Source organism: Columba livia, chromosome 5 (genome assembly GCF_036013475.1).
Source record: "Columba livia isolate bColLiv1 breed racing homer chromosome 5, bColLiv1.pat.W.v2, whole genome shotgun sequence".
Taxonomy (NCBI): Eukaryota; Metazoa; Chordata; class Aves; order Columbiformes; family Columbidae; genus Columba; species Columba livia.
Window position 1 is genome coordinate 27,597,861 of NC_088606.1, and position 26,605 is coordinate 27,624,465.

Genomic DNA, 26,605 nt, shown 5'->3' on the forward strand with positions numbered 1-26,605 from the left:
GCTGTGCACAGAACGTGCCCTTCCTGCCTGGTGTGCTCTGTGCCAGGAGGTTCTCTGTAGAAGCCATTATTATCTCGGTTAACGCCGCTCCCTCCTGCCATTTAACATTTTGGTGATGTCTTACTCTATTTAGTTTTAATCTCTGTCTTGAGTTAAAAGACCTAAAAAATATCAAAAAAGCGAGTAAATTCTCCAAAGAAAATATGTTTTTTTAAAGATTGTCAAAATACAAAAGTGTGCTTAGAATTTACAAAATTTAGAAAACAAAGCACATGAATCAATGTATCATTGTCAGATCTTCGAGACCTAAAATGTGCTGTTATAATAAAAAATATTGTAATACTAGCTATTTCCTAACATTGTTAATCTTCAAATCTAATTTACAGAGGTGGTAGAATATGAGATGCTTTGGGGCAGACCACATAGGTACTAGGCAGGTGACACTGACTCCCTCACTGACACCCTTCTGATTAAATCCACTGCCAGTTTGCTTGTCACATTAACTGTTATTGGTTATGCATTTAAACGCTCAAGTTATGTTATTTATGTCATAGGTATGTAAATGTTGACAACTCTTACAATTTTATAACAACTCTCAAATGGTTAAATATTGTCCATATTAAGAACTCCAGCTATTGTAATCAGATTCTTAGCTTAGGGAACTGGATTTTTTTAAATGTCCAATAAAAGGGACACTGAAAATCGTGAGTCTGAAATGATACAACAGCAGACATCTATTGAAAACTCCAATAATTCTCCATTTCATCGACTTCATTACTGTAAACCGATGTCAGGCTTTTAGGAGAAGCTTTGGGCTTTTTTGGCATTACTAATTCGGCCCTCAGCAGCAGAGTTCGCATCGCACCTCGTACCTTTCCCTGGCTGTTGCGGACCCCTCCGGTGAGGTTGTGCGTGGGATGGGGGCAAACGCGGCCTCTCGAGCCTGTTTCGGGCTTTGCTGTGGGAGCGGCGTGGGCGCGACGTGACCATCGCGGGGAGCGCAGGAGGGACAGAGGTCCCCAGACGGTCGCACCGGGCGCAGCGGCGGCTGCTTGTTCGGGGGTGCTGGCAGCGCTGCAGCCCAAGGCGTGGGCAGCGGCGCCGGTGAGAAGCGGCTCCGGGCAGCAGCGGGGATGGAGGAGCCGCAGCGCTTTGGGGACCGTGCGGCGGGAGGAGCGGCGGGACAGGGCGCTGCGGCTGCACAGCTGAGCCTGAAGGTTCGGAGTCACTACCTGGGTTTTATTTACTTATTCCCCATGGGGTTGCCCCCTCACCTAACTACACTTCAGTGTCTCAGTATAGCCAGAAGTAGCTGTGTAATGGTGTAACTTTGTATTTTACTTATGAATAGCTGAAGTGCAGTTTCCAGCACCAGTTGCTGTGCCGAGTTGCGCAGAGGATGCTGCAGCGAGGCCATCACTGTCGTGCGCCGATGCCTGCTCTCCGTCCTCCGGCAGGGACACCCATGAAAGCCGCGGGCGCACACAGCTGCCCCGGTAGCACCCTCCCCTCCCAGGCCTGAGAGGCGGGAGGGAGGGACAGACCCCGTCCGTCCGCCCGCCAGCTCGCCCCGCCTCGGAGGTGCGCTGGGGAGCGCCGGCCATGACGTCACGCTCGGTTGCCATAGGGACGCCTGGGGTCGCACCTGACGACTGTCGTGAAGCAGCGGGAGGAGAACGAGGGAAGAAGGAAGGGGGAGTCTAGGCCCGGCCCCCCTTCCCGGGCCTGCGGGGAGTTGGCTCCGCGCCGCGCCCCTCCACCCCCGCCGCATCGAAGGCAGGAGGCGGCGGTGGCGGCGCTGCTGTTGTTGCCACTGCTGGCTATGTAGGGGCCCCGGTGCGGGCGGATCCGGAGGCCGCTGTCCGCCTCTGGAGCGCGGCGCCGGGGCCGGGCCCGGCGGGATGTTCTCCAAGAAGCCGCACGGGGACGTGCGGAAATCCACGCAGAAGGTGCTGGACACCCGCAAGGACCCGCTCACCCGCCTCAAGCACCTGCGCGTCCTCATCGGTGAGGCGGCCGGGAGGGAGGGAGCGGGTCAGCGGGGGTCATGGCCCGGGGTCCGTGCGGCTGCCGGCCCGGGTCCCGGCGTGGGAAGGACCGGGACCTTGGCGGGACCGCCTGGGCGCCGGGACGGGAGGCGCGTCGGGGCTCTGCGCCGGAGATAGACCCCGCTCGGCCCCTCCGCGCCCCGGCGCGGCGGCAGGAGGGAGGGCCTCGGGGCCGGCGGGGATTCAGCCGGGGGCCGCTGGAGCCGGCGGGCGCAGCGGGGGACGCTTCGCTCCCTGCTGTTGTCCTGAGACACGTACATTTGAACCGCGTTAGACGGTGAGATTCGTTTGGCAACTGCGGATGGAGGCGAAAAGCTGGTGTGCTTCCCCCGTGAATTATTCTCCAGAGCTATGTAACCATTGTGAAGTCGGTACGCTTGAATAGAAGTGGCTGGTGAGCGCTAGTGGTGCCTGTGACTCCCTCGTCCATTTCCCCTAAGTGCTTACAGCAACCACTTATGTTCGTGTATGTTTTCAAGGTAAGAGTTACAACAGTAAGTGCTCACCAGAGGAGATGTAGATGAGCATTGATACAGCTAGTCTGAAAACACTTTTGGTTTGCCAGTTGGTCGAGGAGGGCATATAAGCACTTAAGTACTGCCGCAGTTCCATGTGAACAGCTGTTTAACCTGACCAGTGAAGTAGAAATTGGAATTAAGTGGAATAATTGCCTAATGGAAAAAGAACCAAACCAGTGGGGAAAAAAAACCAAACCAAAACATAGTTTATCATTCCAAGATATTTGTTAGTTTCATGTGTTTCTAAAAAACTAAGTCATGGTCATCAGGCTGTCCTTGAAAAAATCAGTTTGCTCTGGAATGTCTTTTGGGCCCTTTGGTTCTGCAAACCCGTGGGTTGCTTCTGACAGTTTATCAACACATTGCAGGGCTGGGTCAAGGGCAATTGCATTCTGTATTTAACGCAGAACACTGAATGGGTTATTTTGAGTTCTGCCCACAGGCTGGGGCTGTGTGTACCTTGTCCTTGGCCTCCAAAGCTGGATTTTTTCTTTTCAAATGAAAATGGCTATTGTTCTCCTTTTTTCTTTTGTATTTGTGTTTGAAGGAACAGGTCTTCCTATATGGCAGCATCTGCTGCTGCATTACTTATTTTCTGCAACATAATAATTGTTTAGACTTTTGAAATTAAGAATAGTTGGGTAGCAAGCTACCCAAGACACTTCAGTAGTCAAATGTATCTCTTGCCCCACTCCAAATGTTACCACTCTTAACTAGCTGTGCTGAGCCAGTTGTGGCTTGCTTTATGTTGATTTATATTTGTTTTTAGCTGCTTCATTAGTTGAAACTTAAGAGCGAAAAGCACTATAAAGAAACTAAGTACCCTTCTGAATTTAGGTTTCCTGCCTAAAGTATGTTGAATATTTCTAGTTTTGCTTTAATCTGCAAAACAATCTATAGGATTTTGATCTGATCTGCTCTAGATTTTATATTTCTGTTGCTTGGTCTTACTTACAAGATTTTCCTTCAGCCTTGTTAATACTTGGATGCATTCTGTAAGATACAAGCCGTGAACTCTGTGTCAAGCAGACGTTCTTATCTAATCTAAGGTTTCTGCTTACTGGCAGTAGGACAGACTAAATCTGCTGGGGCATGTTTTCATGGGATGGCCATTCCACTTTCCCCCCTGCACATGTGTATGTCTCAACTCTTGAAGCGCAACTCCCACATGTCCTTTCTCCAAGTCTGGGAGAGCACTATGTGTGAGAGTGAAAGTAGGAAAAGGTATAACAGTACTCTTCAGCTTGTCTGTTCTGGATGCATCTACAGGATTTTATCATTGTGCAGATATTCTTAGATGCATGAGGTACAAAAACAAGGTCTTTTTGAGGGGTACGTGGAGTAGGATATTTATCTACATATTCCTAGTGTAGTGCAATATATATATATATATATGTATATGTCAGATTATTCGAAGTCTGGCTGCTGCTGTGATCATCTCTTTGTTTTATTCCTTAAATTTCTGTGCTTCCTATACTGGCTTTCAGAGCGTAAACTCTATGTCCATTCTTTTCCAATTGTTTTGTTGACTGACCTGCAGGGCCATATTAAAAGAATGATGTGCCCACATAAGATAGACTGCTACCTGAGGTGGCTTCGCATGCAGGCACCATCCTGCAGCTTGAGCAGCGTAGTGCTGCATTTTCCTGTTTATCCTTTTTCTTCAGTGACAGCTCCCTCAGCATAATAATTGGCATGTTTCCACGTGCTCAGGGGAGCCAAGATAGCTATTGCCAACAGACTTTTCAAGGGGAGAAGGGAGGAAATCTCAGTTCAGCTCTGTTCAGCATCTTTATGAATGAAAAATGATTTGTCTTGTTTATTGCTCTTAGCCCATGCATATTGGAGATTAAAAGACTGTCCAGAAGAGAATTCTTTGCCATTTCACATCCAGGAGAAAGAGAGAATTTTCTCTTGTTCTTAAATTTTTTTCAGTAGGCCTGCAAGGTGTATTGGACCACAGTTATTTTTTTTTTTTTTGCTGTACTTTTTAGTCTTTGGTTCAGCAACAAATAAAATGAAGCATGGCCTTGGATTCATGGTTAGGACTTGAGGGGAGAAAAGGGAGTACTAGTTAATTTTTCCTCTTCTTTTTATCCAGGCATCCAAAGCAGCAGTTCTGTAGGCTAGAATAATGGAATAGTCACAAAAAGAGGCAAAGTGCTTGTGAATTATAGACTGTTCCTTGTCTATTAGCCAAAGAGAGGGAATCTAAAAATTTTAATTATAGTCAAAGGTTGACTGTTGTATGCTACAAGACAATGGTGCAGATCATGCATCATCTATATTTTTTTAAGGTAGTATAATGTTGTTAGTAAAGACAAACAAGAGACTGAACAATTTCAGTGAACCTCTTATGAAGCTACATGAGTGGACAGCACATAGGCAAGTGACATTTGTTTTTAACGATTAAAAGTATTCTGCATTAGATGGAATTATTTACGTGCCTTTTACAAGATAACTTAGAATGCAGTGAGTTGTATCACTTCAGGAAAATTTATTTTGTCATTGGTGACAACTCAGTTTGAATATAGTGAAAAATGCAAGTTAGTCTGACTCCATAAGGAATTTAGAAAAAGTTGTGACTTTGTAGAACAGTGGTGTACCATTACACCAAATATCACTGCAGCTTTAGTAGTCTTGTTGCTATAGTCAGCATGTAGAAGATTTAGAGATGGGAATGACTTAGATCAGAGTAAAACTGTAATGTGAAAAGACACTGAAAGCTTTGTAATCCCTTTCGGTAGGAGCAGATAGTGAAAAATATGTAAATATATATGAAAATAAACTAGGAAAAAGTGCTTATTAAGACCTATCAAATTTGAAGTTACAGTAACAGATTTTTGGTTTGGGAAGCTCCTGAATGCTAGACTAATTGTCAGTTATAGGCATACAGGAGGAAATGCATTTGTATTATTTTACTAAAACTCTTTTGCAGATAACCACTCTGCCAGTTTTCTCCAGTGTCTGGCCTCTGGCTGGTTCTCTGCTCTGCTTTCATATAGATCTGTTCAGCCTTTTTTCACAATTCAGGAGCCAAGGAAAATTCAGTGAAATTCAGGTGACTAATTCAGAATTGATTAAATTATTTGTTAAAGCAAATGTAATATGTGCCTGATTTATGCATCTCACAGGCATAAGGGTTTTTTAGTAGAGATTAAAGGTTTTAGGAGGCCTTCAAGCAGTAACAAATATTATTACTAAGAAATGCTAAGAAAAATTTGGAAAGAGTTTGAAGTCTGTATCCTTGGACATACCAGTCTGTGAGTGAAGGTAATCTGCTTTTCATTGTTTCCTGCTCCAGGATTTTTCTTGTAACAGCTGGAACTATCTGCTTCAAGAGATCTGGTTCTTTTGAGGTGTATCAGTTTCTTCCTGTAGGGAGCTGTTTCCTCCTCCTCCCCACACCCTGCACTTTTTTTTTTTGGTCCTTGCTTCTTGCTTCTGAGAAGTACATTGAAGTCTCATACAGTTCCCTAATACTATCTTGGTCTGTATGTGATTTTTTTTTTTTTTAATCAAACTGTTCTTCTTACTTGTTTCTGTATGCTAGAAAGGCCATGCTTGATTTGCCCTTTTGTTATAACAATGCTTTGAGAACTCTCTAATTAATTAAAGCAGCTAGGTGGACCCTTTCATAGCATCATACCATAACAATTTTAACTGCTTGTTTTATTCTAGTTTTGATATCAAATAATGTTGTTACTACATGTTGCATTTGTAGTGTCAATCAGAATTCTAAAATATACATATTTAAAAAAAAAAAAACTAAAAAAAAAAGCTAAAGCCTATAAATATTTGATGATTTCTGTGTAATGTTGCTATGTGCAAGCAAGTAAAATAAATATACTTGGTTTAAGATCTACTTTTATGGCTGAATTCTTAAGATTTGTTTTTTCCTTTATTTTTTTCCCTCCTCTTCATTTTTTTTGTGGAGCAGGAGTTTACAGGGCTGTAATCTGTTAATCCAGAGTAAAGGGAAAAGGAATATATTGCTTCTCATGAATTATGTTATTTGCATCTGTTATCTTAAAAATACACTGCTTATATCTCTGGAACCATGGAGGGAATGCTTGTAAAATGCAGTGCTCAAGAGAACAGAGCATTTGAAGTGTAGAGTCATTTTTTTATTATTTTGTTATTCTTGGTGGTTGGTTAGTGCTCGACATCTCACGTAAGCAATTGCTGAAACGTGAAACTGTACTGGACAGAATGAAAAGGTCTGCATTGGCTATCCGTTCTGGTATATTGTTTAATAATAAACAATATACTTAAACAGAGATTGCATTTGTCTAAAGGGATTTTAATTTAAGAAGTCTGTTTGACTGGCAGTAAGCCCTAATGCTTCAGCTGGATGGTATTCATTGGTGTTGCACATTGTCAACATCACTCATCATAGTATCACTTTATATACGATAATAAATGAAAAACATCTTATGGTTGCTAAAGTGGGAGGCAAGTGAGAAGCTACAGCAAAACTAGCTGCCTGGAATTTTCTTTGGAGATAACTGTTCCAGAAGTTTCTGTGGATGTGCAAAGCTGTATTATTTTTGGCAGGAGTTGTAGATTCTTTTTTTTTTTTCCTTTCCTGGTGATTCTAACTGCAGAGGATGTGTCACTGCTGTAAGTCATGGATTTGGCTGCGGGTTGAGTGCAGTTTAAGCAGTTGGACTTGATGTTCTGTCAGTCTAGACTTAACCCTGAATACCTTCTGTTTTGGGCAGGAGGAAAGGGGTAAGAATTGCTTTGCTTCAGGATTTTGGCTGAGGTGGCGCAGGAGGTGCAGAGGGCAGCAGTGGCCGATGCTGTGGGCTGGGCAGGGTCCAGGCTCGCATTGAGCCCCTGGCTGGACAGGGGGGCAGCTCTGGCCCCTGCCATGCAAAGGAAAGCTCTGCGTGGGTTCAGCTTGTGGCAGTTTGGAATGAAAATAAATACATTACTACAAAGTGTTTGAAGTTGCTTAAATAAAATCTTAAGTTCTGGAACATGCATGAGTTGTTATGGAAGCATTTCTTGAAAGTTTGTTAGTGTAACTCTTCTGGTGTCTGCAAGCAACCTGGAAGAATTAGCTTGAATAGCTGTCAGCTGCTTCGGCTCATTCCCATAGAGCACCTGAGTTGAAATTTCCAGCAGTTTATGTGTGGAAGATGTTCATTGATGCTGTTAACCTGCTTATTCATTAGTGTTGTGGGTTGGTTTTGTTTTTTTTCCTTTGTGTATTTGTGTGTAAAAGATGTTGGTGATCAGGAGTTTAGACTTGTCTGATGTGAAATAGAAGTCCATTAAAAGATTTCTTGAAGTGTGTTTCTTTTTTTCAGTACCAGAAAACTCAAGAATATTACCTTTTTTAAAAAAATGAATTGATTTTGTTAAATAGCTGTTAGTGATCTGAAACAGTAAGGGCTAATGTGAAGCCCTTGTTTAATAGATTTGCATTTGTAGCTCACTCTTTGAAATGTTGGTGGTTTGTTATCGAGTCTGTTTCACTTTGATGGTCTGTTAACTATGCCAGAGCCACCAGTTGGTTGTGGAGGTTTTCCACTTGACCTTTCTAAACTACATACTTTACTATTAGAGAGATTGTCCGTATATAACTGAATCTCTGTAATGTTTTGCTTTAAAGCAGCCATTGCATTTTTCAGCTTGGAGAATTAAGAATGAGTAAGTTCTGTTGGCCATTTGATTGTATGTTAACTGAAACTGAGGACGTTTAGAAACCTCTGGCTTTCTAATGGCACCAGTTTGTTGTGAGAATGGGTACTGAACACTTGACTCTATAACGGGCCCCTGCTTCACAGAAATGGAACTAGAAGTCTGGCTGTCTTCCAGGCCATTGTTTGCTGCAGTTGTCACTGGTATTTTATTTTTGGGTGAGGATGAGGGAAAGTGACTTAAAAGCCAGTAAGTCTCAGAATGCGACAGGATAATGTTTTGTGGTTTGTTTTTTTGTTTTGTTTTGTTTTTTTCTACTATGTGCTGTAACAATTTTATGTATAAACATACTATTCTGAAACACTTAAAATCAAATGTGAAAGCAACCACAACTTGATCTGTAATGATGTGGACTGTTCTGTTAAGTGCTATGGTAAATTTCTGCGAGGCTTTGTGTCAACTGGTGAATGTTAGTGTTCTCTTCAGAAAAGTTTATATCAAAGATCTGTCTGGGGGCTCTAGGTGTTCTGTTCTGGGTGTTTTAGTTTTAAGTCCAGTATTTTGAAAATTTACTTTTAAAGTTCTGTCCTATGCAGAAAGTACAAGTTTAGATGCTCTATAATATTTTATTTTCATACAGCAGGCAATCACCTAAATGGTACAGATGCATTTCCCATGCTAAATGAACTCATTTATAAATATGTAACAGATGTTGTGGATTCGTTTATGATAATTTATAGGGTAATATGTAGAAAACAAAATAAACAGGGATGACAAACTGTATATAATATGTTAAAGCCCACTGAGATCCTCGTCCTACAGATGGTAAGGGTGTTTTACGTGTAAACTTGTGAGCTTTGAGAATCTGGCTTAGGTGATCCCTTACAAGTGTAAATATACAGTAAAAAAACCTGTGGTGCTTTTTTTGGTTCATGTTTTACATCTGACAAAGTCATTTTTAAGCTCTTTGAGGTGGCACTCTAGCACTGTAATTCTAAGTATGATATACAGTTCTAATAGTATCCTCCTTCCAATGTGAAGTACTGAAGGGTTACATATTTATTGAAACACTTTTGTGCATGCAAATTATTCCTGGTTAAGAAGGGATGTGCTGGTAAATAAACCATAATAAAAGCTTTGGTGCAAATGGTTTTACTCTTAGGCAGAGTTCTGTAGCAGAACAAATTTTCTGCAAGAAAATTTTGGCCTAGAATTTTTCCTTCCTAAAATGGTCACTGTGGGCACTTAAGTTTTGAACATATTACTGAGATACTTGGAAAGACTGTAACCTTCCAGAAAGTTTTGAACAATGAACCTTCAAAAGAGTTGGCCTTTTGAAAATAGATGAAAATAAGTTTGTAAGAAAAGGATTGGCCAGTTGAAAATATAGGAAATTAAGTTCCTAAAAGTACAGTCACACGTAAGCACAGAAGTTGGTAGGAGAGGTAGAGTTTTTTTTGTTTTGTTTTGATTGTTGTGATTTTTTTTGTTGTTTGTTTGTTTTTCTTTGCTGCAGCTCCAGTCTATAAGGAGGGGAATAGTAAGAACTTCAATATTTCAGCGGGTTGAATGGAAATATGAATTCCAGTTGCTCTGGTATTTGAATGCTCTTGTAATGAGGGTCATACAAATAGCTCCAATAACTGTAATAGTCTTCCGTTTTTAGTTCAGTTCTCTGTTTCATTCATCAAAATAGAACAGAAATCTGTAAGCTGAATACAACTTCTGAAAGTTAAATCTAAAAAGGTAACTTACCTTCTTAATGCTGAACCTAGAAAAAAACGGAAGCTACTTTTAGGAAAGTCTTACGGGAGGAAGAAAAGGACAGAGAAGCGGTATAATGTCTCTTTATGCTTAAATGAAACTTTTTCAAAACAAACAAACAAACAAAAACTAAACACATAAAAACCCACCACTGAACACCCAGAGTTGATTTTTAAGCTACAGAAAATTATAAAGGAAAAATCCGTAGTCAATAATCCACATTTCTTGCCCGTGTGATACATGAAGAGAACTGCATTTTCTTGACAAACAGCTTCCATAAATGATGCTGGAAATTTGGATTTTAGTTTACTGGAACTATACTTTGTACAGTAGAAGCTTTAGTTTTTACGTTGGTGGAATACAGTAATGTCCCATTTTTCCCTTTCCCATTCTGAGAAACTCTTAACATTTATATGGTGCCAGATCTATTTCTGAGTCCCTCCCTCCTCCCAGTCTGGGCATAAGTACCGAGAGCACAAGGAATACATTAGTTTGTGTTACATGAATCCTTGGTAGGAGAATACAAAGTTCTTTTGTTTAAAAATAAGTAAATAAATGCACTGTAAGTTAAGGGGGCAAAGCCTGTTCCTGTGTAATCCCACTTCATGTAACAACAAGGCTATGTCTCCCTACTTAAAAAGGCAGAAAAGATTAAATAGCCAAAGCAAACAAGCAACTTCCTGCAAATTCTCAGTTCAAGGCTGTGTGCAAAGCACATGCAGATGCTCCTTGTAAAGGAAATTATTTTTACCTCTCTGTGAAGCATTCATGCTACTTTGAGAGAGCATGGAGGATAGAGAATGACCTTGTGATGGAGAAAATGGCTTAAGATGAGAGAGCTGAAGAGTTGTATCTTTAGTTGATTACAAAGATAAAAGTGAACCGAACGTTTTAGAGATGTTTTCATTGCGGGGGTGGGGGTGGAAATCAGATCCTTAATTAATTAAGAAAGCCATAACAGCAGCATATAGGTGGAAGTTTTGATGATAAAGTAATCGAGGAGAGCAGTAATCTTTCCATGCTTGTATTAGTCATGTGGATTGTGTTCAGCATGGAGGTAGCTGTGACATGGAATGGTGTAGGCAGGTGGCCAGACTAGATGATTTCCAGATCACACTCTTCTAAGGTCTACATTATTATGTCTATGCTATATCTACTTCCCCCCACTCTTTCTGGGTGGCAAACCGATCAGATAGGCACATGTGCTTTCCCTGCTTTAGAAGCAAAGCTGTTTTTCAACATTAACAGAAATAGCTTGTGGGTGTTTTAAAAAAAATAATTATTTTAAGGTAATGCCAGGACAAAACTCCCATTAAATAAGATGTTGTATTTTTATTTTCTTCCATCTTAAATGATAGAATTTATTGCAAGTATTCGGGTGTTGTTAACTGCTCGGGTTGAATTCCAAAAACTTGCTTTTGATTGTGCTGTCAAGTGTGATCTTAGGAAGAAATCAGAGTGAAAGGCATTTGCTAGAGAAGTTGCAAAGCCAAGGAATTTTTTACTTTCATCCTGCACTTCCAAGCTATATTTGTATTCTGAAGGTATGCTCTTAGTGTTAATTGGCTGTTAATGGTGGCAATACAGGTCTACCAATTCTCCTCTGAGTCCTGAGGTGATTTGCACCACAGTGTTCTTAAAAAATAAATACAAAATAAATATGATGATGATGATGATGATGATAATAATAATAATAATAATAATAATGAAAACAACAAAAAAGGACCATCTTCTGAAATCTTTCCCCCAAACAGAACTTGATAACGGCAGGACCTCTTACCACAGCACCAGGTATATGCAAGTGTCATACAGTAATTATGTGGAAAAATGAGAATCAGTGTCCAGCTGGTGATGTAGGCAAGCCTTTAGATTGTCACCTAAAGGATCTAGGAGTAGTGTCTTAAAAAATTACAGACTGTTGTGTTAAGATTAAGTCTTTAAAGAATACATTTGGGATTTTGAGGGGGGTTTGCTTTTTTATTTTTTTGTCTGCTTCAGAGTTGACCTGTGGCTGGGGAAAGGAGGACCTATTTCAGGAAACAAAACATTTACTGTGCCTGCAAAAATGCAGTGTTCCTCTGAGTTGATTGGCAGAGACACTGTTTAACTGCTTCTGATCCCTGTAGTATTTGAAACTAGCCATTTTGCTCTTTCACATCAAGTGAACTGTTCCGTTGCTTTCTATGTTCAATTCCCAAATAGCAGTTAACTGTATGGACTAAAAGATTATCTTCTGCCACCTTCCTTTCTCCCGAAAGTCTCAATCCGTGCTTTCTTCCTCTGTTTAATCCTCCTATCTCAAACCCCTTTGATTTGTTTCCTGGTCTGTTTTCATGTCCATAGTCTAGATCTCACTTAGGGTTCTGCCCCGTGTGTGGAAGTGGATGTGATGGTTGTGCCTATGCTTTAGTTATAGCTCTGTTGCTTGTGCGCTTGCCCTGACTGTCTGAAAATCGTGGTCTAGTTTGTTTAAAGTGTAATTGTTTTTTTTGTTGTCCGTACTTTAATATGTCATACTCTGGACTCCGGCAGTTCAGCTGCTGATATGTAAGTGGTAAAGCAGTTTCTCCAAAGCTGGAGATTGGGTAGTTCTGTAGGTGGTCAGGCACACACTTGCCACTCTGGACCACAAAGTTTATTGCTGGCTAGGCTGCCTTGCTTGAAGAATTATCTTAGCTGTTAATACAGCACTGTCTTCTCCAAGAGCACTCTGGCTCCACTGCACTGATTATGCAAGATGGCAGAATTCTGTGATAACTGCAAAAACTGAACATGTGTTGGAAACTTTTGTAGCAAGATTTGTGAGAAAACTGGAAGTCTTCCAGAGCTACATAATAGCATTGAAAACTGTGCTGTGCTTTTGGCCATCCTTTCAATTGATCTTTTTTTTTGCTTTTTACTATAGCAATTGTAGATGATCAAGATTGATGTCATTCTAAAAAGGGTTTAAAAACTATGATCCAATAAAGAATTAAAAGGGGACTTATAAAGGAAATATCTTTGGTGGAAGATGGTGCCTCAGTGTATAGAGCTGGTGAAGGGTATAGAAGTTCAGTTTGCCTCAGTTTTGGGTTTGTTTTTTTTTTTTTTGTTGGATTGTTTCTCATTGGTATTCTGAAAGGTGAGAGTTTTGCCTTTTAAAATACTGTCTCCCTGTTCCTCTGTGCTTCCATAGTATTGTTCTGTCCACGTAGGTTCTCTAGTCTTCTGTAATTAAGTAACAAGACAGGGAGCTTCTTTTGGTTCAGCATGTGCTAAGGCTTCAAAGAGATGATTGTTTAAAACAATAAATTTAAAATTAGTCTAGATAAATCATAATGTATTTCTTTAACCAAAGATTTGCATAAACCATTGTCATGGAGGCAGCCCAAGGTTAGTTTAAGGGACAACAGGGTCCAAAACAACTTTTATTAAACCGGTGAGAAACAGGGCTTTAGCACTCCAAAAGTTACTTAAATACAGGTTCAGCTATCAGTTGAGGAAAATTATTAAGGGGCAGCAACTAATACAACAGGCGGTCCACAGAGTGCATGCACATGGCTTCACACAAACAATGCTGGAGCCGTCTCTGAGTCTGGGAAGAGTACACACTTGCCTGAACACGGTGAAGGATTATTTTTAAAAAGATACACATACTGGTAGTGAGTACAGAAAGTTAGTACACTCGCGGTTCTGCAAGGGTAAATTTATAATACACTCACAATCCTGAGAGGGTTAATTTACTTACACGTGCAAATGTGCATGGAATATTACACGTGCTTATGTGGAAGCACGGGAGGAAAATACACTCGTGATTGTGCGAGGAAATAGTTTATACACGTGCTTGTATTAAGCATAGAAAGTACGCGTGCAAATGTGCACGGAAAGTTACACATGCTTATGTGGAAGCACAGGAGGAAAATACACCCACGATTATGGGAGGATTAATTTACACACGTGCTCATATTGAGCACAGAAAGTTACACATGCATATGTGCACGAAAAATATAAATATACTCGCAATCCTGCGAGGAAATAATTTTACTCACACCCGTGGCGTCAAGGCAAGCGGAGTCCCCATCCCGGGGAGGGGGCTCTCGGCGGCAGCATCTTGCTCGTGCTCCGAGAGACCCGCGACAATGGACGGAGTCTCGACGAGAATCCCGTTTTTTATAGGCTGATCAGATCTGACTGTAAGCATTCCAGAAGGTTCTCTGCACCCATACACTGGCTGTGGGTGCCCCTGAAGCCTCCAGACATCCCCCACACTGGCCGCAGGTGCCCAGCGGCTCACTGGCACCTCAGCACTCCCTTGTCCTAATGGCCCTGGCCAGGGTGCTCTGGGGCCAAACAAAAGAAGCTGTTAGCCTCAAACAGCAGAGAGAGGGAGATGTGCCTACTCCTTCCATACTGAAGGAGGGAGGGGGAGAGAGGGGGGTTTGCATCCTGCCACAACCATCTAGAGGGTTGTGTACAGAAAATCTGGAAGCCTTCCTGGGGTACACAACAAAGCACATCCCCCTACACTCACCATGATGTTCCTATCTCAGGGTACCCCTGAGGTCCCAGCTTCTGACCTCCAGAGACCACGTAATCCGAGGAGTATGGGGGCTGGGAAAGGAAGGTGCATGTTGGAGCTTGGAGGGAGCAAGGAGGCAACAGTGGGAATTCAGTGCTTCTGTTTGCTTCCTCCCAGTTTCTCTGCAGAGCAGAGGTGGTCCTCACTTATCATCCTGCTCCCACTTTCTTAGCTATGTCTTGTAATTACAGTTGGGGGCAGCGATGGTCTTTCTGTTGTAGAGTTTGGGCAGCAACAAACAAAGCAACATTAATCTGTACAATGCTAGTCCTGATGGAATTCTGTTTCATGGCTGGGGTTTGCAGGTATTACTGTCATGCAAACATTGAGTGTGCAGGAAGGTGCTGTTTTGTGTTTTAAAATTCACTAGGCATTTGTGGCGTGCTATATTGAATTTCCTTAGCTTCAGTTTAAAAGAAAGAAAACTTCAAGAACTTCTTTAAAATAGTTTTTCTTTTAAATATCTTAAGTTCTTACTACTGGATAATGGTATGCAGTGGTTGACTCTGAGTATTTAAAAAAAATAAAACCAGTATTCTGTTTTATTTTTCAGAGAATGCAGAATCAATTGATCTCAAACAGTTTTTCGACGTACATTTTTCACATATATATTATGTGTTCTTTGAAAACTTCGTGACTATTGAAGTAGGTCTTAAACAAAAAGGTGAGTATTTCAGATAGAACGCTTTTTGTTTTGGCACTTCTGTTTTTGTTATAAAATAAAGCAGAGTGTTAGAAATAAAGCAGGGTGTCTGTGGTTACATATGGCAACATTAGCTGTGCAGAAATAAATGTAAGCATGAACTTTGCAAATAAAGGTGGAGCAATGGGAGGTGCATGCAGTGGAGGTGAGCAAGGAGTGTTTATTCTCTGACTGGTTTTGCACTTCGCAAAGTGAGGATTCTTAAGGTGTTATATATACTTTTTGTGTTCTGCAGAATTATTCTAAGTTTTGTTGTAACAAGGTATTATGTAGCTTAATCTCTACCAGCTGTTGGTGCCATGATAGAAATTTATCAAACTGTAACTGTTATAAAACCTTACTATGAAATATAGTTTTTTAAAAAAAATTGCGGAAGGAATGCAAAATTATGGTTGTAGAAATGCATGTTTTTGTTTTATGCATCTAAGGTTCTTTGTCAATGTCCTTTACATTTTGTTTTGTTAATGAAAGTGTATCTTCTGTGTTTTTTTTTTTTAATTACATCTAGGTCACAAGTCTCAGAGAGAAGAATTAGATTCTATTCTTTTTATTTTTGAGGTAAGATAACCTGGATATTCTTGTATGAGTTTTTTTTGCTTTGAATTAAGTCTTGTTAAATAGTAGTACAGCTAATCTACGGTTGCCTGGAAATATGCTTTGAACTTAACTGCATTCTTTCTTCTTTTGCATAGAGTTGAATATATGTGCTTTGTATGAGAAGAAAAAGAATTTTACTTGCAGTTATGCAGGAAGATGTCCTAAGTGGAAAAAGATGTTTTCTGCGTGTGCAGATAGTTGATTACTTTTGGTGGTGGTCTTGCCCACTCCCGTTCACATTTTGAAATTCTTATAGATGTGATTTCTGATTTAGTCATGATGGTTTTTTACCTTTTGATTGCATGTTATCTTTGATTTTTCTCATAATATGTGACTACTGCATAATAAGTTTTTATAGATCCCTTTTATTTTTTTTTAAGATTTATTAATTGAAAGTAACATCTTGCCATATCCTTACCAAAAGCATATCTTGACTTAATTGAGTTGGAAACTAATTCAGTGAAATCAGAACATTTCTGAGCAGAGACCATAGTTCAGAAATAGCTCAGAATGTCAAGTTTTTGTCTTTCCTTTTTGATGGAGTGTTCTAATTGTAGAACAATGATTGTAGTTTTTAAATATCTGTAAAATTCAAAGTTGATGAATGCTTATCACATGGTTGAATATAAATTCAATATTTTACCTTTTTTTTTTTTTTTTGTGAGATACATTGCTGTTTAAAACTATAGGGTTAGCTGTTAAAAGGAGAATGAATCTGATGAGAGCTAGTTCATTTGTTCACTAGTTCCTACATAAAGGTATGTTAGGTCACCTTGGAAGCTGTAGCACAGGCTGTTGGAGGGCCACGGCCAGAAATTAATTTGGGAAATCAAGTTACTTACAAGTTGCTAAGGCCTCTAGCGTAGATGTTGAAGTGCTACATAATGCATTAACTGTCTCTGTCACTAACTGTGCTTTGTTTCTTACTATCCTCAAATCTGGCTGGAGAGGTGTTAGACCATTATTGCCCCAAGTCTCTTCATTGTTTTGCTGTAGCTCACTACCTCTCTGCTGAGAAGGCTGAAGCAAACGTTTGCTTGTGCCACAGAGGCAAGTTGACAGCTGAGGATCCTAGCTTAAGCTATTAGAGAGGTGGAATAACCTAATACAACCTGTTTTGAACCAGAGCAACCGAGACAGATACTCATCCTATTCAGCTCCTTGTGCTATAAGCAGTAACCTCCAGCAGAGAGGCAGTGGCGCTGGATAAACTGCAAGAACATCTGAGGTCTCTAATGCAGGACTTGCCAGACAGTTTGTCAGAGTGTGGGGGCTTCTTAGCTTTTGGAATGGAATTATTTTGAAAAGACCGTAATGCTTTCAAGGAAAGCAATGTGGAAATTTTCTAAGTTAACCCTTCAGCCTCTGATCTGTGGCCTTTGTGAAAGTGCTCTGTGGTCTTTGAGAGTGGTATCTGCAACACAGATCCTTGGGTTCTGTTTTTTGTAGAAAATTTTGCAGCTCCTTCCAGAAAGGATTCATCAGAGATGGCAATTTCATAGTATTGGTAAGCTGATTTTCTTTTTTTTTCTTTTTCTTTTTTTTTTTAATTAGTAGCTACTAGTAGTTTGTGCTACTCATTTCCTTAACCTTTAAGTGGCATAACAGGGATTATGGTCTTTTAGCTCTTTTTATTTTATTTTATTTTTTCCTGATTTCTTCTCTCTTAGTAATAAATTTCAACATTGGGGTGAGGTCTGTATTTGTAAATGGGGAATGCTGATACTATGCACATTAATGACTTGAGAATCATTTACTTTTAATGTACACATCTGAAAAAGTCCTTGGGGGAAGATGTTATAGGTTGTGAGGAAGCTATGAAAGGTGATCTTTTTTTTTTCCTTCTGGCATTGAGAGAGTTGCCTGAGGATATCAAGTTCACCAATATTAAATTGGAGATTGCCAAGGACTTGTTTAAAAGTTGTTATCAAGTCTGACCGAGAACTCTGACATATTACTTAAAAGAACAAATGAACAAACAAACAAATATACCTTTTTTTCTTTCCTTTTTTTTTTAGGGTTGATTTTAAAGAAGCTTCTTCATACTGGAAATTCATTAAAGGTATTGGGAAGAGTTGCATACTACTTTTTTCTAAAATACATAAAAATACAAATAAGAACATAAGGTGGTGTTGTTTTTTTTTTTTTTTATGGTAAAAGCACAGGAACAAGAACAAGATTCATGACTTGTGTGTTATGAAAGAGTGACTTCCTGTCATCAGCTTTACCTGGCTAGAGCTACTTGCAATAGTAATAGGTTTACATAGAGTAGCCAAGTTAATAATGTGTACAAATGGTTTGAAGGATTTTGCATTAAAGCAGAAGTAAGCCTTTACCATTCATTGTTAGGGGCAAGGAAATCGGTTTTGGGACTCAGGCTGTGGTTTTGGGGCTGTCTTGGAAGTGGAAGATAATCTGTGCCAAAGAGACCTGTCAGTGGGTAGTGTGATAACAGTTGACCACGGGACAGATGCCACAGGTCATTTTTGTACTGCAGCAAACACCCATGCCGGTCCTCTGTGAATGACCCGAAGGCTTTGCTGGTGCTGAAATTCGCCCATGTGAGATCCAGGAGGGGACTGCTCTAGGATTCCATGGCTTTTATTGAAGAAGGAATGGAAAAGGGTAGAACAGATCTTTCTGCTGCAAAAAGCTCACTCTGTTATAATTCATGAATACATTTAGAAATTTTATTATGGTCTTTGTATTTTCTGAAAAAATTCACGGGATGTCTTGCAATGCTGCAGTCAGGCAGGTGACTAGATGCATGTTGGGTTTCTTCCTCCTCCTTCAGAGAAAACCCTGTGACAAAGATTCTGTGAGGCAAACAGCAGGGAAAGTGCTGGGCTTGTCCTTGCATTTCAGCAGGAGCAGCAGATGTGCTAGCCTGGTTCTGCTGGTTGCTGGTGGTCGTGCTGTCGGTCTGTTCTCATCTGTTCTACAACTCCCCTTCTCCTTTTTCCTCCAGGACAAGTGGAAATGCTTTTGTATGTTCTGGGACAAGTTAACTTGCTCATCTTTTTAGCTTGTTTTTGTTTTTTCTTTAAGATACGGCGAGAGGGTGTGCGTCTCTTTCTTTTGTGGCTGCAAGCTCTTCAAAATAACTGTAGTAAAGAACAATTATGGATGTTTTCTTGCTTGATTCCTGGATTTTCATCACCACAGTCCGAGTATGGCCCCCGAACACTAGATAATCTCATTAACCCTCCACTTAACGTTCAAGAAAGTAAGTAATTTGGTAATATTGCTCGATTCTCCACATAATTCACCTCTTAGCCCAGAACAGGCATGTTGAAGTAACAAAGAACTAACATATGTATGTATCCAGGGAGATTATGGAGCTGGTAATATGTTTCTTGGCAGTTTATCAGGTGATCTTCTAATAGTAACTTTGTCTTTTTCTGTTGTTTTTTGGGTTGGATTGATTTGTTTTGGGGACTTTGGTTTGGTTTGTTGTTTGTTTGTTGTTGTGTTTTGTTTTGTTTTTAATACTATGGCTATAGTATCTTAACATAGAGGGTGAAAATAAACTGACAAATTTTATGTAATTCTTCTTAAGAACTACAAGCAGAGCAGGTGCTGCATCTACTGCAAACAGGCAGATTCTGCTTGTGTTTAGCACTTGCACTGGCTTTGGCCACACTGTAGGGAGCAAGCTACACAAAGCAGTTTCTGGTGTGGCCGTCAAGGGAATGAGTAGTTGTTAAGGTGTTGCATAAAGCCAAATGGTTGATCTTCCTGCTCTGTCTGTGTATGACCAAGCAGTTAAAGCTGTGGTATTAATGTGGCTCAGAATCTTCCAAAAGAATTGGACCTGTAGACTGCAAAACCTGGGGTCAGAAAGGTCAGCATCAGTGGAAGGGATTAAGCATTTTGAGATAATATTTTTATACTTTATAGATATTGGTTTTTAAATGTGGAGATCATTATCTTCACTCTATCGATTAGTGTGAGGATGATTTTTCTCTTAAGATGATTCTTGTGACAGTTTTTCGTTTGACTGTTCACTCTGCCAGTCAGCATCAGATACTGGTTACTTTGGAGAGCCTTTTGCCTCCTAACTCAAACTATTCCTGTTAGTAGAATTTTAAACTCATTTATTAACAAATTTCAATTGGATGGGGTCATAAATGCAAGCTGTGCATTCACATAAATGTGAATAAGCAGCTAACCACTTTTCCCTCTGAACAATACTGTTGCCTTTTTTCCACCTTCACCCAGTGTTTTAGAGCTGACACAAACATTGCTTGTAGAAGCAAGCAGTGTCTCCTTGACAAATTCCGTGGCAGGATAGCTCTGCTGATAAGTTTGATACAAACTTTAAGCCCTGTTTTGGAGTTACCTTGCGTTATATCTCTACGTCAGGAAAAGAGGAACAAATCTAAAGGGGATGTAGACAGCATAGAAATGACGAATACAGTAAGTGAAATGCAAACATCTAACTAGAAAAAGAGAAAAATAAACTGAAGTAGCTTCATTGTAGAGGCAAAGGAAGGATAGAGCTAGTAAAACTTAACGCAAATGTAACTTATCAACTGCTAAATGAAGGAAATTGTGAGAGATGTAAATAAAGATTTGGCATTTGTGCAACTCAAGTTTTACACTGTTGCCTGCATAAATTCCAAAAGAAATTGATTACGCCTTTTTGAAAAATTGCATCTTGGCAGGTAGATTCCCAAGATACATAGGGAGAAATTAGTTATTATCTGCTGTGTTTTTATGTATGTAAGAAATTAGTTCTATGGTGGTTTATTAGCTAAAATTTCCTAATTTTCATTAATCTTTGGATGGATTGTTCTGCCCATAACTGTCTCTGCTTGCTTCATTACATTTCTACTTTCATAACTTGGTAGGTATTTATGCATTAGAAGAAATGGTCTAAATGTTAGTTGTACTGCTTCTTTTCTTTTTTTCTTAAATAGCTCAAGTGACTATAGAGGAAATCACTCCACTTGTTCCTCCACAATCAGGAGATAAAGGACAAGAAGATTTAACAAGCTATTTCTTAGAAGCACTTTTGAAATACATAGTAATTCAGGTATGTTCTGTAGTTTTCAAGCAAACAAGTACCAAGCAACTAACATCTGTTTGTCCTTTACAAAAGACATTTACCAGTAGCACTGCAAATGTATATTAAAATGTTTTAAACATTCCTCCCCCTTGCCTCTTGCTCAAGTGTCCTTCATAAAACTCAAATTCTCCTAGAAAAATCTTCGCTTGTCTTCAGTGTGAAGATTCATAATTCTTTTACCACAGAGTATCATATCAAATTGCAACACAGGTGGGAAAAATAGAGAAACTTGGCAGTCACTGCCAGCAATGCTGATTCCAGCTTCCTTATGATTTTCATGTCCCCTTCCCACCCTGTTGCCTTCAACCAGTGGAGGGATCAACTGGGCTTGCTCTTACCATGTGGTCTTTGTGGTCAGGGGCTTTGCTTTTCAAACTAAGGGGAAACTTCAAACTGAAAGCATTGATTACTTTTAATGAGTCCTAGACTTTTGCTGGCTTTTTTCCTAGGTTTATACTTGGTCTAGCTGACAAAACCAACAGAAATAGGATGTCAGACTTAATGGTTTGTAAGACTGGGGCTGCTAGTGTCTGTGCTTAAGGTCATATTTTTCCTCCAGCTACCTTTCTGGAATTTCTGCTGTTTCAGTAGATTAACCATACAGCCTCTCAATTCTTTAATGGAAACACTCTGAGCTACTGAAAAGCCCTTGGTGTTTAGAGTGTGAGAGTGTTACACCAAGATTATGGCTTTCTAGCAAAAGGTGGTGTGTGGTAGTGTTGTTTTTGTTTTGGTTTGGTGGGGTTTTTTGGGTGTTTTTGTTTGTTTTCTGATCAACAGATTGTGGAGCTGAACTGTGCACAGAAAGTGAAGACTTGAATGAGTATCTAGTCTATGGTGTGCAACTCAGGCACACATTACGTTCTCCCTTTTCTACTTTGATGCTTACATGATCTCAGCCCATACTTGAAATGCCTAGAACGGGGCATGGCAAGAGCTCCTATCAAAAACTGTGGCCTAGCTGTTATATTTCATGTAATGATTTGCTGGCCAGTTCACACATGCTGCTTCTGAGCCTGCCCTGATGTCATATGCCCAGCAAACTGCATGACATGCTGCTGTAGGTGTTCCAGAGTGCTGCCTTCTGGTCAGACTTGTCCAGCAGAGCCCAGTTGGGTATCTGTCCGTAAGTTCTTCGTCACACTTTTGCGGGTTGTGCTCAAGGAGGTGGACAGTGTGCAAATATAGCCAGTGTTAAACTGAAACATTTCCTGGTTTCCCTTTCTCTGTCTGTCTTTGAACTTCTGGGGCTGGAATAATTTGCAACTTCATTTTGTTGCTTCCAGCATCTCCCAGTTTAAATAGAGGTCATCATACTTTGTAGGGTGAGCTTAAGGACGACTGTTCAGTTTGAATGAAAATATCCCTTACATTCTTGAAGACAACTGCCCTCTGTAATAAATTGTAATATTATTTTAAAATTTAGAGAAGTCATTGAGACAGGTGTTGTAGAACTTGTTCACTATGTGAGTGCTACAGACTTCTGCTGAAGCATCTTTAGAGGCACTAATAATTTCAAGGTGAATAGTTAGTTCTTTGACATTAAATTCTGCTAAAGGACTTTGTGTCACTAATTTCTACATGTAATTCAATAGAATGGGTGACTAATATCGGGGGGGGTGTATATATATGTATATATATGTATGTATGTATACTCCATTCTAAAGGCTCATTGCCCTGAAAATAGATCATAATAGAACTGTGGACTTTGAGTAAGGAGTAAAGGAGGTGGGGGGAGGGAAGGAAAACAAATAGGGAAGGGAGGTGGAAAAAGGGTGGGGAAAAAAAGGAAAAAGCAAAGTTTCTTATTTTATATATGCTAGACTTGATAGATAACCCAGCCCTCCAGGCAGGTGGATTCTCCAGGACAAAGATGGAAACTGCATGTTGGATTTATTATTAGGGAGAATTTATCATGCTTTTCAGTAGGAATATATTTCTTTAAGAGAAAGATTTAGCACATGATCCATGACAGTAGATTTGTTAATTCAAGTTGTATCTTGTGCTACTTGTGGTTGACAGATCTGTTTGCTTCATACTACCAGCCACAGAAATGAATCCAAGTACCTATTATAATGACTATATGGACACTTGTTAGTTGAAGTATGTTAAAAGAAATTGTCAAACAAATGCTTGGAGTACCATGGGTTATTGCCCTTTTCTTATAAAGCCTTTTGAAATATAAAACCAGTTTTATTAAAATCAGTCAGTTTGGGTTTACACCCCGACTTGGCAAGATGAACATAAAAGCAGATGTATTTCTTACTGGTTTCTGTATTTGATGTGTTTCAGGTTCATTTTGAAGCAGTGTTTGGGAAGAGAAAGTCTTTGTTCCATTGACATTTCCTAGCTAGTTTCTGTTCCATCTTTCTAAAAGTCTTCATTAAAATGCATATGATTTTGTTCCAAAGAAATAACTTATAAAGAAGACATTTGATCGGTCATGTTTTTATTCTACTTCTAGATGTTTGCTTTATCCAACTCTTTTTTTCTTTTTAAGGTTAAGAGTTTAGAATGGAAGAACAAGGAAAACCAGGAAAAGGGATTTTCATTTTTATTCTCAAATTTTAAGAAATACTACTTACCTTCTATTTTCCCAAACATCTGTAAGGAGACCAGTTTGTATAACCCTATACTTGGTAAGTGTTAACACAGCTGATAGAGTCATTACATTGTCTCTAATAGAGACTACAGCAAAGCAGTTTTTTGCTAGAGTCATGTTGCCCATAAAGAACATTCTCCAAAAGTATTTCTTATGAAAGAACGTGTTGTGGTTCCTGTTCATGGTTTTCACTTCTCTGTGGACGTAACTGACCCCTTCATTAGAGTCAATCTTGGTATATTCACCTGAATCAAGTAAATTAAATGTTCTTACAAAGCAGTTCTTTAATGTGACCTCTGTTGATTTAAGTTGTGCTCTGAAGAGAAACTACTGCTGCTGAGACAAAAGGTGTTAGTGTGCCGATATTTGGAGATGTTGGCTTTATCTGTACAGGATCATAGTGTTTGGATCATACAGTGCTTGCTTGTAGTTCATACAGGACAAAGTTAGTTATGTTTTTGTGTAAACTGTATTTTATCAAGAGCTTGCAGTAGGGAGAGGAAGCTAAGGTTTAACACAATCTTTAAAGCTGATGGTACAGAATTTTGGGTGTATGCTAAGCAAACCTAACTAGAGTTTTGCTCAGAGGTTTTTAGCCCATTCTAAACTAGAATGTTGTCTGCATATCTTGATTTTTTTTGCTAGTTCAGGTTTGCATGCACTCACTCACATGTTGTTTGTAAGCTCACAGAGTTGAAGACTCTTGTTTGCAAAGCAATACCATGTACACAGGGTTTAAGCTGCCATTTCATTACTTGAATAGTATGGACGCCTCACTGATCCTCTTACCTGTTGATGTGGCATCTCACAAGGATTAGTAGTGATCTCCAGACACAATTTCATATTGTAAAATCAAGCTGTCAGAGAGGTTTGTTGAGAAGGTCTTAGTTGCTGTCAGTCCATGTACATATATTTGGATTGTGGCTTTCTTCAGAGATGGATGTTTCAAAACTCTGTTCTCCTGAGGAAGACAGTTGATCTTCTTGTGTAGGGGAGAAGAAATAGTGTAAATCCAGCTGTATGAAACAGTAGAATAAGAGTTATGTGAAGATGCTGAGGAGGTTCTGTGATAGAAGAGCTACAAGAGGATTGTAAGCAATGCTGAGAAAGCAAACCTGCTGCTGCTTGACATCCTCGAACAATAAATGTGGAAATGATATTTTCTCTTTCCATGAAGATCTTGAGTTTTCCATGAAAGTGTTTTTGTAGTCCTCTCTTTTTCTGTGAACCATAATCAAGAAACTTCCAAGGCTTTAGTAAAGAAGAGGACAATGGGGAACAAGAAGAAGAAATGGGCACAGATCTCCAAAACTGTCAGTGCCTGAAAGTGTGTAAAGTCAGCAACAATGAAAGGGATTTTGGGAAGAATACAGTAATGAATGCAACAGAAACGCTGGTAAGTAGAATAGTCTTTTCTCTTTTAAGACATTCTTCTCTGGCATGCATCTTCCCATCTTGTTTGAAAATAATCCTGTGCCTGTTCTGAACAAAGTCGGCAGCATTTAGGCAGAAAACAGGGCAAATTTGGGCACTGAGCCAGCTACTAAAAAGAATTCTTGGGTTACTAGTGTAATGTTTAGTTTAGGAGAAGTCATGAAGTACACATCAAAACACTGATTTTAGTAAGCAAGCATTGATACAGGGCTTTACTGGAGATAGTATATTGGATTGATATTGGATTGAGATTTTTTTTTTTCTTTTCTTTCTGTTAAGGCAGATCTCTCAGATAAATATATTGGTTACAGTAACAAGCACAAGCATTCCACTTACAAGTATTTGGTATTGTGCCTCCTCCAAATTCTAGCTTGTGTATTACAGGCTTAGAAAAGACCATGAAATTGGTTTGGTTTTGTTTTGAATGTCTTTTAACAACTGTTTAGAGTCTGTAAGGTAGTCTTTAGAAATTGTTTAGTAAGATCTACAGATGTGGCAGTAGGATTCCAGGGGCATTGTTTCTTCCTTCATGGTAATGTGCCTTTCTGTGCCATTTCCAAGCCCTTTAGATATGCCCCTTCATATGCAGGGAAACAATAAAATAAGCATGGCCAAAGCTACAAGTGTCCACTGTTATAACTGTGGTTTTGCTGGCCTTTACAGTTTCCGCCCTTTGTATGTTTTCTACCACCTACAGCTTCCTGCCCTTTTTGGCACCAGCTCACATCAAATTCCCAGAGGGAGAAGGGCAAGGGGTGGGGAAAGCCCAAAACAAAATAGAAAGGAAAAATGGATAGTTGGGGGAAGGGAGTATTTCCTCTTGGGCTATTTGGGTCAATCTAATAAGTTTCTGTTTTGGTTTGGTTTTACATCAGTGTCCTCATCTGGAGCCTTTACACCTACTTCCAAGATGGACAGAAGTGTGAAAATACAAGAATCGACTGAAGGAGGATACATTTGAGAAGAAGCTGCAGCACATAATAAATTGAGAGGACGTAGAGAGGATGTTCTGAGAGGATATCTTGAAACTACAGGAGACAGTGTGCTGTGAAGACGTGTTTACTGCATGTCTACTGCATGCCTTGTCCTTTTCAAAATACTGCCAGTATTGCAGCCTTCATGCCCTGCTGAACGCTAGTAGATACCAGAGAGAAATGATTTTTTGCATCTTTAAACACTGGATTACCAGGCATTTGCTTCTTTTTTTTTTTTTTCCACTGATTGTGGTGTTAAACACACCTTGATTTAAGATATATTAATTTTTCATTTTCTTACTAACCTGCTGCTTTCCACAGAATGAAAACAATGTACTGGGTTTTTTTGTAGCAAATAAACTCTTTGTAAGCTTTTAAAAAAGTACTCTGTGCATTCATTACTTAGATGGATAGTATGCAAGAGTCATGTAGTTTTTTTCCTCTAAAAAGAATGCTTGTATTAAAAACAGTGGATGTAACTTTAAAGGCTGTTCTGGAAACACTCTTCAGTTTAGCGGCATCATGATGAGTTTATCACTAGTTTTATATGTGTTGAAGTGACACTGAGATATGTCAGCTTGGATATCCTTGGTGCTGGTGGGGAATGTTGTGTTATGTATTTGCAACGTTAACAAAGAAAGCTTTACAGTAGGCTGGCGGGTAGGCTGTATTCACTTCAAATGC

At 39.7% G+C, this 26,605-nt stretch overlaps 1 protein-coding gene across 16 annotated transcripts in view; it reads left to right on the plus strand.

The window, feature by feature from the left end:
* The first annotated feature begins 1,650 nt into the window (after positions 1–1,650).
* The window catches only part of RALGAPA1 (Ral GTPase activating protein catalytic subunit alpha 1), a 138,932-nt gene continuing 113,977 nt past the window's right edge, over positions 1,651–26,605 (plus strand). For 14 of the 16 annotated variants that reach the window (XM_065064045.1, XM_065064041.1, XM_065064050.1 and 11 more), the window contains exons 1-8: positions 1,671–2,007; positions 15,094–15,204; positions 15,752–15,801; positions 17,290–17,347; positions 17,859–17,902; positions 18,889–19,066; positions 20,763–20,878; positions 23,412–23,550. In XM_065064045.1, the coding sequence (XP_064920117.1) occupies positions 1,902–2,007; positions 15,094–15,204; positions 15,752–15,801; positions 17,290–17,347; positions 17,859–17,902; positions 18,889–19,066; positions 20,763–20,878; positions 23,412–23,550 (802 nt within the window). In that variant the 5' untranslated portion in view covers positions 1,671–1,901. Of the gene's footprint in view, positions 2,008–15,093; positions 15,205–15,751; positions 15,802–17,289; positions 17,348–17,858; positions 17,903–18,888; positions 19,067–20,762; positions 20,879–23,411; positions 23,551–26,605 lie in introns of all 16 variants that reach the window. The other 2 variants (XM_065064047.1, XM_065064048.1) reach the window with 2 other exon arrangements.